Consider the following 16,399-nt stretch of genomic DNA (forward strand, 5'->3'; position numbering starts at 1 on the left):
ACTGTAATATTTGTTTGCTGTGGTTATTGTTGCTGAACATATACTACCTGTAGGCAGAGGTATCATGAGAGTGTATGTTTGTTGTGTTTCAGTCACGTGCCACATATTGTGTTTGCACATTTAAGCAGAGGTGATTGTCTCCTATATGTGTAGTTGGTGGTGATAAGCATATAGTCAGGTAAACATGGTCCCTCATTTTGTTCTTACAGTATAGGGTGTGGTTTATCTATCTGCAAGCTTTATGAGTAATGCATGCTGGCACATGTAGTCACTGTTGGAAAGACAGATTCATCTGTTCATGTAAATGCTGCCAAATGTGTTTTAATGTACCCCAGTTAAAAAAAATCTTTTTCACATTTCTTTGTCATTCTGATTTCTGAAATGATCAGCACAGCTAAATATTGGCTCAACTTGCTGCAGCTCTGTCTTACAGAGAAGAGGAAGTTCCCTTCACTGCCCTCTTGCTTGTGTAAGGCTTTCCTCCGTGTCACGAGTGACACAGGCCAGGACCACCTGAGACAAACAGCATGTGCATCAGCCACATGTATCATTGCATTAGAGCTGTGAGGAGCTAAAAGTAATGGCCAACAGACAAAGGCACCTCACCTGTCCTATTTGTGAGCCGACCAAAGCTTAGAGAACAGTGGTGTTATCTGTTTAAAGTAATGAGGTCTCTTAGGTGCATTGATTGTGCTTGCAGAGGCCTCTGAAGCCTTTTTGCCCTAATTGTCCTGATCTTATTAAAAGGCTCATGGTGTTAAAGAAAGGAAGGCACACAGATTATTCCTGGAGCGTGCAGGAGAGTCGGATTGCAAAAAAAGTGGCACGTTTGGATCAAAGTGACGGCAGCTGGGTCATGTCTGAATCCTGTTAAACCTTTACCTCTTAGTATCAAGGTGTCAGCAAACAAGAATGAACTAACTGTGCCAACAGTATGAGGTGCACAGTAAATTACCAGGTCTGAGTGCAGAGTGAATGTGTTCAGCCTCAATATGATGTTAAGTTTTTCATAACTGGTTTTTAATTGTTAAATAAATCCAGCAAACTCCAGTTGTATGTCTCTTCCTGGCAGAGGAGGCTGTTTCAGGCCTTTAGGTGAAATAAAAGATGCCCCTTCCCCTAATGACGTGAGTGGTGCTGCTCTTTTTCCATTTGCTGCTGTGGGGGAGATTAATGCCCCCCTCCTATTTCCCTCTGTGGTTAAATAGGAAAGCGCGCAGCTTCTCGGGGTAGACAGCCAAAAGTAGCTGGGGTCATTTAGATAATTCACCTTTTAAAGCGACTCTGCATCCAAAGAAACGAAAACTGCTGCACTTTTAACATGTACTCAAACAAAATTGAAGGACCACGCAGAGGAAGATCTTTTGACTCCATGAACATTGGCTTTGAAGAAAAACTGCTGAACAATGAGGTAGGATTAATACTAAATAATAATAATATGAATAAAAAAAGAAATATGAACGTGTATCTAGCAGCAGTGTTGATGTTTTCTCCTCTTTCATGGAGTTGGCTGACTGACTCTGCTCATTTGAAGAGGTTTTCTTGTGTGTGATATTTTAAGACAACTTTTTTTTTTTGACAGTGGGGAGATCGATCAGGTCATCTTAAGAAATAAGCTTTCACTTTGTCGTCAGTGCAGATTAATTTAAGCCGTTCTGTTATACTGTAATTTACGTCAAAGGTTTAAGAGGGTTAAAGGTGGATATCTCTGAACTTCATGCCATAAAACACCCGAGCACGTTTAGCTGATTTCTAAAGTAATATATAAAAAAAAAACATAAGAGATGAAGGATAAATCAGCACAGTGCAGTGTCTGCATGTCTCCATGAAGAGTATGGAAAATGTCACAGAGTCCTCCGAGGATAAGAAAGAATTTTAGGCTATGATGGGTGAAGAAGCTGATCCTAAAAATCTGATGCTATTTAAATCTGACACAGTTGAACTTTTTTGATGGGGATGCTGCAGAAATGTCCTTAAACTGAATTTAAGTGATTAAGTGAGGGTTTTTACCCTCGAGTTGGTTTGGGCTAATTAAACAATGCATAAAGTCAAAATAGACCTGAAGTACACGATACTATAACAAGGATTAAAAGAAGAAAGGTAAAACCTATTCGATGGTGAAAAGAGGTGAGTGAAATCACCCTGCGTTGCAGCCTACACCCGGCGCGCTGCAGTGATTAAATGCTGCCTAATGTCTCGGTAAGATTTGAACATGCAGGGAGCTAATAATAGGCTTCCCCGCTGTCTAAATGAGATCTCACTAAGGCGATTCTTTGAGACAGAGACAAGTTCATCTTCGCTAAACCTAGACGCAAAGAGTTGACCCCGGACAGCGTCCTGATCCGTGCGTCCTGTCTCCATGCACTAATGCTTTCAGGGATATTACCGACAAGAGTCCACCGAAAACTGGTCTGCAGCGCGGTCCGCACGATGCTCGAGAGGAGAAATATGGTAGGAAGAGGCTGGAATGACTTTAACTGATTCTTGTGAGCGTCCTTTATCATCTCTGATAACCATTAGGCCCTGTATATATATATATATATATATATATATATATATATATATATATATATATATATATATATATATATATATATATATATATATAGATTTCTTTTTCTTTTTCATCATAAAAATTTTGCGCATTATAGAAACAAAGTGTGCAAATGTGTGATGTAGCTATACTAAAACTAGAAGACTCCGCGGCCGATCAGAACAGATTAGTTTATCTGTGCTGGTGACATGCTGTAGTCTCACTTCTAAAATCTAATGCAGGATTATATCAAATTTCCCCTGGCGTGTGCAGCGCGCACAGCCATGCGTCAACGTGAGAGCGCTGCCCAGGGTGCTGAACTGGAGAGACGGCTTGATCGCTAATCTCAGCGCTGTCTCTACTTATATATATGACTTTATGCTGCATTTTCATAACTTATGTTATCCATGTGTATGTAAAGTAACAACCTATGTTTGTTTCAGAGTGACAAAAGTATCTGAATTGTCAGTATGAACGCTGACAATACTCTTACACTCTTACTTAGTTCTTGTTCGGAGAGATGTGTGTTCATAAAATAAGACTGGGTTTTTGGATGGTTAGATCTTATGTGTTTTAAAAATTAATTAAAAAAAAGTTATATTTACTTATTCTAACAAGTCAGTGCATTTACACATAAATGTATTTGGAAACTGTGCAGCATAGAATCACTTTTAAAGCACCTTTCTCTCCATCTCCTCCATTGTTCATACCGCATCCCAATTTCTCCCTTTGCATTAATTGTTTACTTCAGTGAACTAACACTAACATGGAACATGGAAGGTGGAATTTCTTCAGGTGAAACTATTTAAGCATTAAAAACTCCTCAGGTGACCATCTAGTTGGGGAACTTTATCTTGCTATAACACAAATCAAGATCTTCAAAATACAAGTTTTTTTAAATTGTTAATATTATTATTATTTTCAGATAAACAAATCAACCTTCACAAAAATTGAAGAAAACACTGAAAAGAAGAATACATCAGAGAAAGGGAGAGCAACAATCATCTTTTCTCTCAAGAATGAAGTAGGAGGACTTGTAAAGGCACTCAAACTCTTTCAAGTATGGACACAGTTAAAATAAAAATTAATTTTAAATATCTATAGGTATTTACCTTTGACCTTTTCAGTGAAATACAATTGGATGTTAAACTCTGTACAACTTCTTTTTCTATCTTGCAGGAAAACCATGTCAACCTTGTACACATAGAGTCCAGGAAATCCAAGAGACGCAACTCCGAGTTTGACATATTTGTGGACTGCGACAGCAACCACGAACAACTGAACGAAATCATTCAGCTGCTCCAGAAGCATGTGAATGTGGTGAATATGGAGCCTCCAGATAACTCCTGCATACACGAGGAAGGTAGGAAAACCCTCACCGAAATGCTCCACACATACAGGATCCTGTTAAACTCGATTAACAGCTCTAACTGTTTTCTTCTTCTACTCTCAGATATGTACAATGTACCTTGGTTCCCAAAGAAAATTTCTGACCTGGACAAGTGCGCTAACCGTGTCCTGATGTATGGCTCTGAGTTGGATGCAGACCATCCGGTATGCAGATTCAAATAAACCTGCAGAAGTCTGCTTTCAAATGCAAGCTATTTTCATTTGAAGCACTATCAAATCTTTTGTATGTCTCTGTTCTCCAGGGTTTCAAGGACAATGTCTATCGGAAAAGGAGAAAGTACTTTGCTGATCTTGCCATGGCTTACAAACAGTACGTTTTAATGGATATTTAATAGTTATTTTGGGAGTTTGTTTAGTTTTTACTTGAAACTTAAGAAATTCTCTCTGTTTTGTTCCAGTGGGGATCCCATTCCTTATATCGAGTTCACCGAGGAAGAAGTGAAGACTTGGGGTGTTGTGTACAGGGAGCTTAACAAGTTGTACCCCACCCACGCCTGCCGGGAATACTTGAAGAACCTGCCACTGCTGTCCAAATACTGTGAATGTCGGGAGGACAACATCCCTCAGCTGGAAGATGTCTCGCGTTTCCTCAAGGGTCAGTTGTAATTTCTTAAAAATGTTTTTTTTTTTTTTTTTGCTTTAAACACATAATTGGATTTAGTTAATTGAGTAAATGTAATAACTCACATCTGTTTTTTGCAGAACGTACTGGATTTACCATCAGGCCAGTGGCAGGTTATCTGTCCCCACGCGACTTCCTCGCTGGTTTGGCCTTCCGTGTTTTCCATTGCACCCAGTATGTTCGACACAGCTCCGACCCCTTATACACCCCAGAGCCGTGAGTAATGTACTATTCTACAGTATATTAAGAAAGTGGAGTCCATGTTCATATATTGTATGTAGAGTAATGTTGTGTGGTCTTTTATCATCCAGGGACACGTGCCATGAGCTGCTGGGCCACGTCCCGCTGCTAGCAGAACCCAGTTTCGCCCAGTTTTCTCAGGAGATTGGTCTTGCTTCACTTGGGGCCTCTGATGACTCAGTTCAGAAACTAGCCACAGTAAGTGACGCTCACACTTCAAACCTTTAATCATATTATAATTATACTATTATAATTAATCATTTTCCCATGTTATTCATTCCTGTGTTACAGTGCTATTTCTTCACGGTGGAGTTTGGCCTATGCAAACAAGAGGGACATCTGCGAGCATATGGGGCGGGGCTGCTGTCATCTATCAGCGAGCTGAAGGTAAATACATTTTAGCAAAGCAGTGTGACATATTCTAATCTATGAGAAGCCACCTTGTGGAGGGACTATAGAACCTCTCTTTCATATTAAATGAAGCACAGATGAATTGTCATTTAAATCAAACTACGTCAGTATAATGTTTCTAACGTCTGTGCTGTGTTTCTCTCTTTCAGCATGCACTCTCCGGTAATGCAAGGATAATGCCTTTTGACCCCAAAGTCACATCCAAACAAGAATGCATCATCACAACCTTCCAGGATGTTTACTTTGTGTCAGACAGCTTTGAGGAGGCCAAAGTCAAGATGAGGTGAGCTTGCATGTTATCTTAACATCAGATACCGAAATAACAGACACTGTTGGTTTACACGCATTTAAATATCTACTCCATCTTATTAAATTATGTTATGTTCATTTCAGGGAGTTTGCCAAGACCATCAAACGTCCTTTCACAGTCCGATACAACCCTTACACCCAGAGTGTTGATGTGCTAAAGGACACTCCCAGCATCAACAGCGTTGTGGAGGAGCTTCGACACGAGCTTGACATTGTCGGTGACGCCCTCAGCCGACTGAACAAGCACCTGGGTGTCTAACTGCCCGGGTTCCAGTTGAAGTTTACCACCTACAGTCATCAATGCTTACTTTGTCATCCCCCAAGCACTGCTGTAGAGATATTGTTTGTGTATCACCTTTCATCAGTACAATGAATGTGCACAGCTTTTGGCGAAATGCCCTGTTGTCCCCACTGTGTAATAAATGGTGTTTACGACTTACAGAGGTGCATTAGGTATATTTAGCCACTGATTTCAGTACATTGCACAAACCTAAAGAGCTGCTTAAACTGAGACACTGTTTTGTTTCACTTATACTTGGCTGAATTGGCTTCTGTGTCGCAAAAAGTTGATGTGCTTTCATTGTAAGCTTGTACCCTCTTAAACATCCCAAGCTGTTACAAACACAGATGTGGTTTCCGCCTCCCATTGTTAACTCTGCTCTTGTATATGACCATGTGAATTTTTTTGTAATTCATTTCATTCTTCTTTACATTTAAGCTTCCTCATTTCAGTGATATGTATAAAATGTACCTTATTCTGTTGGTGTATGTATCATGTTCCTTTTTGTGCTGAACTTATGAAAGTGAAAAAATGTCAGATGACAGACTCGGCCCATGTACCCCAACCTATTTTATTTTACAATGATGATTTTAAATACCTCCTCTTGAAGAGAAAATTATTGTAGTACTCTTGAAATCAAAACATTATTTTTCTACTGTAAAGAAACATAGACATTATAAGTAGGCTATGTATCAAACTACTAAGAAAAATAAAATTAAAATGTTTGTTGTGTCTTCACAACATCTCAGATGGTTTGTTACCTGTTCACATACTTTTTAATGTCTTCATCATAGTGATTTGGTTATTGATACTGGATGATGCCAATGATCTTAAAAGAGTTGTGATAATAGTTAGAGTTTGAGTTTGTATAAATTATACAATAAGAATAATTGTCCCTCAGCTCTGAGGGACAACAGAGCTTATTGCATGACCTTATTTTATGAAATCTATTCTGAAATAGAAATGATAACTGAAACAACTACTTGGTTAATGATGGTGCTGACGCATAGAGCATCTATGTGGAGTGCACATTCAAACACAGGATCCAAAAAGCTTTTCCAGCTTTTACTTTTAGCAGGCAAACTTTAAGGATGGGCAGATGACTGGATGAATGGATGATTTTTTGTACACATAAACAAAGGATATCAGTGTGGCCTTCACTCACATCATTAATGCATCTACAATCTGGGTATTTAGTCCACTTTTGCCTTACTAAACATAGGAATCTAACACAATATAGTACAGAACAATAAACATGAAATCCAGCCATGCAATTATTGAAAAGAAATTGATCAAATAAAGGAAATAATAAGGCTGATAAGTCTTCAACTTACATGTACTGCCTTTGTTCACACACCTTGATCTGGAGGGAAAAGGATTTGCAGGCCTGAAGGATGGAGTTTCATAACTTATGGATGTGCCTAATTGATTGAATAAGGGGGGCTGAGTCAGCTATAGTGAGACATGGGATTATACAATAACAGTTCCTCTAAGGTGAACAATGGACAATCCGACAAAGAAAAAGGTGACGTTAAAGAGTGATTCCTGAAGTTGGTTCATAAATGTTTTGTTGTTTGATATACATCACTAAAAATACTTTGAATGTGGGTCTTATAGATCTGAAAATCAAAGGTGAATGGCTTGTGTCAATTTAGCAAAGTTCTGTCCAGATCAAAGACAGACTTGATCAAATTAACACATTAAAACTAGGTTATTGATATAACTTGAACTAATTCTAAACTCACATATTTAAGTTAAGTAGTTAGGTAACTGTAACACCTAGATCTAATTTAAACCCTGTATTTGACTTTACTGTATTTACAGAGACAGTTTTTTTAGGAGCCTGGATAAATCAAAGGCCTAAAAAGATAAATGTCCCACGCTGGAGGTTAATTTTCTACGATCTTCTGGTATTATAACTAGAATATGTTTTTATTTATAAACTTGAAGCAGCTTATAAGTGTGAGCTTTTGCTGCCACTACGAGAAGTGGTTCAAAATGTGCTTATCTGCTTTACGACAGTGTCGCAAATCACAGCGTACTCAGTGGCGCTAGGGTGCTCCATGGAAACGAGCTCACGACAGGACTTTTGTTTACACTCCTGGGTAAGTTCGTTAGCTTCACAGTTAAAGTGTTTCATTTGTGTGTGTCTGTACTTGTAGTTTAATGGTTTCAAATACTCACCACCACTAGAGTGACACGTCACTTGGTAACGTTAGCATATAATAAATTTCGCTAACATTAGCTTAGCCGCGAACTAGCTCCAACTTACAAGAGCAGCGTCAACAGACAGCCATTAAAAATTAGCTAACGGCTATCAGACCACTGCTAGTGTTAACTTTGGTGCCTCCTGTACAGTTGCTGATTTATATTGTTTATGTCAGGGAGCCAACAGCTACGGACAGCTGGGGCAGGGACATGTGGAGGACCAGCCATTTCCCCATCTCTCTGACACCGCTGCTTTACAACGTAAGGCAGTCCGGACCCTGTGTGGTGGTGGCGGTCACTCAGTCGTTGTCACCGGTAGGTTGACTCGCTGTTTGCTCACGAACCGCAGCTTTCCACATGTCCACACTGACATTAAAGGATCTACCCGCCTAGTTCAAAACATGTGCTTAGCTAGTGAAGTGACAGGGCTCTGAACCAACCTGTGAGAGGTCAGGCAGCACCCCCTCCTGGTCAAATAAACCAACTTGGTAATTGTTGAAGTCTGTATTTAGTTAGGTCCAGTCAGACATGTTTAAGCCATATAGTTCTGTGCTTTGAATAATAATAATAAACGACATGTGAAGACAATTTTCAATGATGATGAACTCTGAGAGTCCCCTAATTTTGGATGATAACTGACTTCCGAACTAGTTTTGATGTCATAAAGTCAATCTCATACATAAATGTCTTTAACTCAGAGATTATGTATGTACAGAGAAGTTTTACTCCAAACTCTTTACAGTCATCATTCAGCACAGTGAAGCATCATCCTAGAAAAGTAACATTAAGCAGCACACTTTTTTGACTAGAGGGTACTATAAGCTAATTTGTTTTTTTTTATTCCATGTGATACCGAACCTTGAGTTGGCAGTTTTATATATGAATAAACAACTTAGCTTTATGCATTATCCACGATTAAAGCATAAATTTCTATTTTAGCTTAATAAACAATATATTATCTCCTAATGTTTGCGATGTATTGTGTGTTGAACAGAGAGTGGAGAGGTGTTTGTGTGTGGACAGAATCACAAAGGCCAGCTGGGACTTGGCCACAATGCAGATGTTTTAACCTTTCAGCTCTGCCCCAGCCTGAATCAGAGGATCACAAATGTAGCCTGTGGTTGGGACTTTACTCTTCTTCTGACTGGTGAGCACCATTTTAGAGCAGGAACTGATATTCAGTTTTACTCAGGCACTAGATACAGAAATAGTTGACATTTTTATGAGAGCTTAATAAGCATTCCCCTGAGGTTGTCCTAGACAGGATGACATTTTATTTGTCATTAAGGGAATAATTTGCATGTCTCAATATCTAAAATGTAGACAGGACATAAATAGAAATGTTAGAACATTTAGAACAGATTATTTTGTATGTAAATAATACACAGTCTACACAATCAGTATGTAAAAAACAATGCAGTTAAATTGAATGTGAGTAGAATAACTGGTACATATATGCAAGAATGCAACCAAATTATAGTAGATGGCAGTAAGTGAACAATGGGAGGCGGTGACTCTTGAGGCCATATTCATGTCACATGGGAGTTACTGTAATTACCAGTTTCTGATTTTTAAATGTCATCATGGTAAAGTCAAGTTTGTAATTATGATTTGATGAAACTTGGATTTTTCTGGCTTGGCATTGGCACAATGATACATGCCCGAAATAGCAAATAGTACAGACTCATGTCATTATGTCAAGTCTGCCATTGAAGGCAGTTAAACCAAACTGTTATGAATGCAGAGCTACATTGTTAGTGCACAGTGTTTTTTTAACCCTCACATAACCAACTTTACATTCATAAAACTATGTGTGGATGTCTGATGTCTAGGGTGCCCAGGATATGTACTCTCGAACCCACATTTTATGTATCTTTGCAACCTTGCAGACTTTGCTTCAGGGAGTTCCCTAGAATTCATTGTATATTTCAGTGTTTTTAATTTACCAAGATATATGTTTTATTTTTACATCACACTGTCAGATGGTGGTCAAGTTCTGACATGTGGCTCCAATTCATTTGGACAACTTGGTGTTGAACCAACAGTCACACACTCTGCAGATCTACTGGTTGTTGAGGTAAACACATATTTAGACATTTAACTTACTTTAAGGCATACAATTTAGCCACCATAAGTTGTGGCTATATTTGTTTTATTTAATCAGTCATGAGTGATTACAAACACAAAATATAATATATTCAGTTTGATAATGTTTACACTTTGAAATACATGTCATTGTGCTGTTTGTTGTCAGTGTCTGAAGGAGCTAGTGGTAAGTGTAGCAGCAGGACTCAGGCACTCACTTGCTGTTACTGGTAAGTTAGCAATATGCAACTCTCCTCAGTATGTATTAATTTGCTAGATAATCCACAAATCCAAATTTTCTCTTCTGCCTTCAGACTCAGGCTCTGTGTATCAGTGGGGCACTGGTCTTTTCTGCCAGGCTAAGAGAGCACTAAGTCCACACCCTGTCCCGGCACACCTCAGGTCTAAGTTACCCACTCTGGTACCAGGTAAGTGAAACTGAGAATAGTTACAGAAAACATTGTTTTAAGGACTTAATGTACACTACTATATATGAATGATTAATATGACCAAATATTTATATCAATGTTGCAGGTTTAGACCAAGAAACATCACATCTAGTAACTGCAGGCTCAGCACATTGTGTGTGTCTAACAGGTATGAAATTGGTCATAATGCTGTGTTGATGTTGTATTTCATTTAATGTAAATATGAACCACTGACTAAAAACATTCATATCAGCCTAGATGAGCTGGATTTTGCGCTGAGTTCATGTTCACTGCATGTTTTGCAGCAGACTTCATGTTCTCACATCAAAATAACTAGGACCCCTTGGGTCTTGTACTTATTAGTTAACCAGTATCCCTCTATAAACTGTTTTGCCTTACTGATGCAGCCTCTGGTGGACGAAGAACAATGTTGTTCCTGTTGTATTTGCAGAAGATGGAGATTTGTTTCTATGGGGAAGCAATAAGCATGGTCAACTGACCACCACAGACCCATTCCTGTCCTCTCCCACTCTTCTGAAGCGCTCACTGCTGAGTGGAGAGAAAGTTATGAATGTGTGGAGTGGTTGGACACACATTGTTGCACAAACAGGTAAAACAAAACATAAATGACTAAGTTCTAACAGGAGTCAAAGGACAGCTGCCTTATCTGAACAAGGACATCATCTATTTCAGAGAGTGGGAGAGTGTTCACATGGGGCAGAGGAGATTATGGGCAGCTTGGGCGGCTAAGATCAACCGGTCAGAAGCCAGAGCAGCAGTCAGCTGGTCTTTTAGCAGAAAGTGATACCCAAGAGGTTTGCCTCCCTACAGAGGTTAAAGTCCTCAAAGGAGCAACACAGGTAATAAATCTGTGTTTCTATCTATCAGTATTTGGCACTTTTACATACTGCATTGCTTAGAGGACAAAAATCAATAACAATGAAGTCTTTATTAGATTTGGCACTAGTATTGATTACGTGCTCTATGAATTCTTACTAGTGTGTCTCTGAAATATGTCTGTGCCATTCCAGCAGGTGGCAGCAGACATCCAAAAATAAAGCAAGTAGCTGAAGCGTGTTTGATACAAGGGAAAATACAGTGAGAGCCAGGTCTACTAAGAGCAGGTTCTTAATTATTTCAACCACTGTATCTTGTGCATAATGCACACATGCTCACACAGCCATTATCTTCTACTTGGGAGAAAGCCTCTTACATTTATTGAAGGCAGAGGTCTTTTCTCCCATAAGGGCAATTATATGGGTGCGTCATGGGATTGCTGCAGTTAACCTGTAGTCCAAATGGCAGCTTTATGTTAAGAGATTGTTGCCATAGATGTCAGGGACAGCCAAGGGCAAGCCCTGGACTATTCTTTTGCTGCACACAGATCATTGCAGCAGCAATGGCGTATGTTAAGTTGTAGTCATGTTGTGTGTGAAGCAAAAGATAAGATGGATTAGCTGAGTGTACAATGAATCTCACAGTGTATCCTACTGTGTTAGTACTTCTAACACCTACAGGGACAGGATTTATGAACGTTACCGGAGTGACGAATTCTACATTTCAGTGCTTTAGGAATAAGTGTGTGTATATCTATTTATTAAAAATACAACTACATCAAAGTAGTTCAACTGTATTACCAGGGATATACATATAATTAAATTTCTAGTATGAATGCTATGGAAATCTAAACTCATCTTAAGAGCTTGAGGATCAGAATTTCAGTTTGTGCATTCCTTTCCTGTAGCAGTAATGAAGGGGAGAGATTAAGGTTAAAGGGCCATTAAACTGTAAAATACTTTGTTCAACAAAGACAGAGCCTTACAGCCATCCTGAAACATTTGCATTAACTTCTCCAGACTAAGGCTAACAGTGTGGTTTATTTTTATGAATGAATCTGATTATTAAAGTTAGCTTCTCTGCACTGTGCAGTGAGTGCTTTTATATTGCAGCATTGTATGCATTTTTGAATAAAAGCTGTATCTCTATATCTTTTCAAGTCATTTTATTTAATTTTTAAAGCAGGTTTGGTTACAGAGTATCTGAGTATCCATTGATGCCATAACAATTCTCAGATATTACAGTCTTAAAATGTTTTCTGTACTTGAGCATGCATTTTGCATTTTAACACTTTCAAACTCTTTCTCTCTACAGATTGCATGTGGATCTGAACATAGTCTTGCCATTGTAGGTAAGTGTGTTCTCTGGAGAAAAAAATCATATTTTTTTCTGTCTGCTGTGACAGAAAAACTTCTCTGCTTCTCATTTTCTTTTTGTGTGCTAACTTTAAAAACTGCTATTTTCACTAAAACCAGAATCTGTAATGTTGCAGAAAAATAGAAGCATAAACATAAGGCCACATAACACACAGCCGCCCTGGAAATGTACATGAATGTAGAAAGGTTTTAGAGAAATTAAGGAGAAATGTATTATTAGAATATCTTAATTTCACTAAGTGCATTTGGCTGAAACAAAAGACATAACCTCTGGCCTGACATGACTCAGTCTCTGACTGGTATAGGGAATACACATCACTCAGGATAAACTACTTTCAAGTCATCCTCTTTTCTGTACCTACAAATTAGTAAGAGAACCATCTAATACATTACAGTTAAACATCAGTGTGAAATATTAATCCTTCTGGTAATGCTGCAGAGGATTTCTGAGGTCAGCTCATTGCTCTATGGCCTTTGCATCAGGAAGTAATTACTGCATGGATAGATGGGTATCATTGACAGAGGCAATTACCTGAACAGGCCTGTAAAGCAGCTGAATTAACCACGCACACATTTACAGGCATGTTTTTCCAGTCAAATGTTTGGAGAGCATCTCCCTTTATCCACATAAGAATAGAACATAGGCACTGCAGTCACACACATCCCTGAAAGAATACTAAACAAACACAGACACATCTGAGTGTTTGTGATTCCTCATTAGCGTTACAAAGAGGTTAAATGTGCTTTTATTCTTTCCAGGCTTACCAAAGGTTTTCTGCTCTCTCATAGTCACCATCTAGCAAAAAAAAGTAAAATCTTTCACATTAAATTTTGAACACTGACCCAGTTTGTCACATCAGCATGAATATGAATACCGCAGATAAACACGGAAACACATGCACAGAGTTCCATTAGCAAGGAAACACTGAACATTGCTTGTATATCTTCAAGAAAAAAAATGGCATTCCACTTTGGATGTTTGATGGATATGCCATCATATTTAGAAAACAAACCAAGACAGTAAAACGACAGTTCGCACAAAGCACTGCTCTGTGAAGTTCAGTTCTGTGATGAGAAAGCAGGACGAGTAAAGGGGGAGCTCATGCGAACCTCCTGCACCTTGCTTCTCTGCTTTGCTCTCCTCTTTTTCTTCTCCTGTCTCGAGCATGGTGGCAGGAGCAATGAAATAGCAAAACAGGATTGGAAGCAGAGACCTGAGTGCTGCTATTTCTGGTGCTGAAGTAGGTCAGGTGGAAAGGAACGGAGAGCATTGCATGCTGCTTATATCTGTTGCCTGTTCAGCCCTTGCCCATTTGCACCTGAGGAAGTGCTTCTTATGTATGAAATTCATCATCGGTGGTCAGGGGTGGGAGAGAGGCCAAAGACGCTGTGGGCACAGCTCATCCAATCTGAGGAAAGATTTTTGTTAATGTGAACATTTTGAACTTGACAGGGATATGTAAGGAGAAACATCTTAGATCAGATCTGGTTTTAACTTGTTCTTGTACTATAGTATGATGTCATGCTTAAAAAACGTGCCTCCTGCAGATTGTGTCACTGTGGTGCTGTTAAATAAGTGTGAAATTTTAAACTGTCGAATGTAAAAACCAAATGGCAGGATTTGATTACAGGGAAATGGCTTTTGGTTTGAGTGTCTCGATTTGTATCCTTGTTGTACAGAATATTGTGCAGGCACTTTGTTGCCATGGAAACACTGATGTGCTGTACTCTAGTCAGTGAGTCCATGAATTAAGCACATCACCACGATAATGCTTTTTCCCCAGTGAATGAAACATTTCAGCAGATTAAATTCACTAAAGCAGTAAAAAAGAACCACAGTGTTTACTGAATAATCTTAATTAAAAAAGAAGACAGACACAGTCTACTGATAAATACATGCAAAATCCTAAAGATGGGGCTACTTGTGTTTGTAATTCATCAGCCATATTCGGCAGAATGTCACACAGTCATGAGCTGTTGGCGTGAGCCCTTGGTCTGTTAACTACCTAAAACATATGTGTGTTGATAAATCCAAATCAGACAACAGAATTTCAGAGACCAACTACAGACAGAGAAAGACAAAGCCCCTTTATGAAATAAATGAACAAATGGCATGAAAGACAAACAAGTGCAGGATGGGGAAAGCTTGAAGATGTGTTACCCTTGAGAAAGCAAGCTCGCTTTTGTTGCCATGGCAATGGAGCCTATTAGGTAACTGTGTTGCCATGGCACGTGTCTCCTCGGCGATGCAGACCTGACCACACCCACCGACAAGCTCACCAGCTGTGAAGAGCAGGGAAGCTTTATTGCTGGCCAAGTGTCAGTGCTGGGAACAGAAATGTGTGTGTGATCGTGTGCTTTCAGTTGTTTTGTTTATTGCACCCAGCCGTTTTTTTTCCCAGGCTGCTAATTTTAGCCTACATGCTACATCCCCTTCTCTCTAGTGTCAGTTCCACTGATCCATGTCCCCTCTCCCTTGCAGCGGGGTGTCTCCTCTCCTGGGGCTGGAACGAACACGGAATGTGTGGACACGGTTCAACAACCAACGTCTTTCAGCCTCATCTCTTATCTGGTCTCAGACCTCTTCTCATTGGCTGTGGAGCTGGACACTCTGTGGCAGTGTGTGCTGCAACAACTACCTCAAGATAAAACTCCAACTACACTTCATCAGGAACATGTACTGTATGTAGCACACAGCAGGTGGAAACTAGAAGAACAGAATGACTCTGTTAACTTAGTGTCTGATTGGTGCAAAGCAGTTTAAGTGCTTTGAAAAATACAGTAACTTTCACCTTCTGAAAAGCAATCTGAGCTCCTTGAACAGGTCAGACTTAAACGGTAGTTATCATAAATACTGTTGTGTGCTCGGACACAGGATGAGTTACGTTTCATGTGGGCAGAGGTCATCATTTCTCTGACCAGCCTGTCACTTTGATGGACATGACTGGGGGTGATGGCTTTGCAGGACATGGCCATGCTAATGGCTCCATGTCCTCCTGCCATGTTTATCTTCGTGAATGAAGCTGTTATAGTCATGTGAGCTATTGACTAGACTGGTACTATACCTCCATCTTCCCATGTCAGTGGTTTTATTGCAATGATCTTGAGTGTCAGTAGGCAGTCAATCTCTGCACGCCACAGTGAAAATCTGACATCTCCCAATTTATGGCTTACATATAGGACTGTAACATTTGACTTGCTAGCTGCAGATCACTTATTTATATTGTTGTCCGTCTGTGTGATAGAATTAATATTATTATTATTATTACGACCCATATTTATTAGCTGTGGGCGTTCACAGTGCAGCAACTGGTTTCAAGCCAGTGTCTTGGTCAAGGACAATGGTGGGACTCAGGATGGCTCAGGGATGATATATTGGCATTATGGTTTCCCTTTTCTTTATAAAAAGATTGATTTAGTGATTGTGGTTTATGCAAATTAATTGTGAAGAACATCTGTCACTGAAGCTATGCATTAATAAAAGCTAAATTAATGCACTTTTAGCTGAATTAGTTTGTAAAAATAAATCAACACTCATTGAAAAATTATCATTTCTGTGTTTGTTTGTTTTTTATTTTATTTCTCACTATTTATTGTACAAGCCTGAACTGTATCGGTCAAAAAAGACACCAAAAAAAAATTCCCTAAACAACAAACCAA

General features: G+C 39.2%; 2 protein-coding genes across 3 annotated transcripts; both read left to right on the forward strand.

Annotated features, from left to right (window-relative positions):
* The first annotated feature begins 1,266 nt into the window (after nt 1–1,266).
* tph1a (tryptophan hydroxylase 1 (tryptophan 5-monooxygenase) a) lies at nt 1,267–6,451 on the forward strand. Of its 2 annotated transcripts, XM_026365681.1 has the most exons (11): nt 1,267–1,411; nt 3,459–3,593; nt 3,713–3,896; nt 3,987–4,087; nt 4,186–4,253; nt 4,342–4,538; nt 4,646–4,781; nt 4,877–5,003; nt 5,097–5,192; nt 5,366–5,499; nt 5,610–6,451. In XM_026365681.1, the coding sequence occupies exons 1-11, from the start codon at nt 1,322–1,324 to the stop codon at nt 5,782–5,784; spliced, it is 1,443 nt and encodes a 480-aa protein (XP_026221466.1). In that variant the 5' UTR covers nt 1,267–1,321; the 3' UTR covers nt 5,785–6,451. The 2 variants fall into 2 exon arrangements, with proteins under 2 accessions (XP_026221466.1, XP_026221465.1); XM_026365680.1 differs by having other exon boundaries at nt 3,713–4,087.
* Nucleotides 6,452–7,827: 1,376 nt separating this feature from the next.
* On the forward strand, nt 7,828–16,290 carry sergef (secretion regulating guanine nucleotide exchange factor). The gene is made up of 11 exons (XM_026366096.1): nt 7,828–7,910; nt 8,190–8,328; nt 9,008–9,160; nt 9,996–10,090; nt 10,268–10,328; nt 10,413–10,526; nt 10,633–10,695; nt 10,978–11,136; nt 11,220–11,386; nt 12,678–12,714; nt 15,222–16,290. Exons 1-11 carry the CDS (start codon nt 7,869–7,871, stop codon nt 15,386–15,388), a joined length of 1,197 nt encoding a protein of 398 aa, XP_026221881.1. The 5' UTR covers nt 7,828–7,868; the 3' UTR covers nt 15,389–16,290.
* The last annotated feature ends 109 nt before the right edge of the window (nt 16,291–16,399 follow it).

The sequence above is a fragment of the Anabas testudineus genome, chromosome 6, assembly GCF_900324465.2.
Source record: "Anabas testudineus chromosome 6, fAnaTes1.2, whole genome shotgun sequence".
NCBI classification, from domain to species: domain Eukaryota; kingdom Metazoa; phylum Chordata; class Actinopteri; order Anabantiformes; family Anabantidae; genus Anabas; species Anabas testudineus.

Bases quoted from the DNA above. Each gene is read 5' to 3' on its own strand.
- sergef (XM_026366096.1), top strand. From the start codon at position 7,869: ATGGAAACGAGCTCACGACAGGACTTTTGTTTACACTCCTGG. The intron at 10,329-10,412 runs GTAAGTTAGCAA...TTCTGCCTTCAG, and splicing joins GCACTCACTTGCTGTTACTG to ACTCAGGCTCTGTGTATCAG. The intron at 10,527-10,632 runs GTAAGTGAAACT...TCAATGTTGCAG, and splicing joins GTTACCCACTCTGGTACCAG to GTTTAGACCAAGAAACATCA.
- tph1a (XM_026365680.1), top strand. From the start codon at position 1,322: ATGTACTCAAACAAAATTGAAGGACCACGCAGAGGAAGATCTTTTGAC. The intron at 3,594-3,712 runs GTATGGACACAG...TCTATCTTGCAG, and splicing joins AGGCACTCAAACTCTTTCAA to GAAAACCATGTCAACCTTGT. The intron at 4,088-4,185 runs GTATGCAGATTC...TCTGTTCTCCAG, and splicing joins AGTTGGATGCAGACCATCCG to GGTTTCAAGGACAATGTCTA.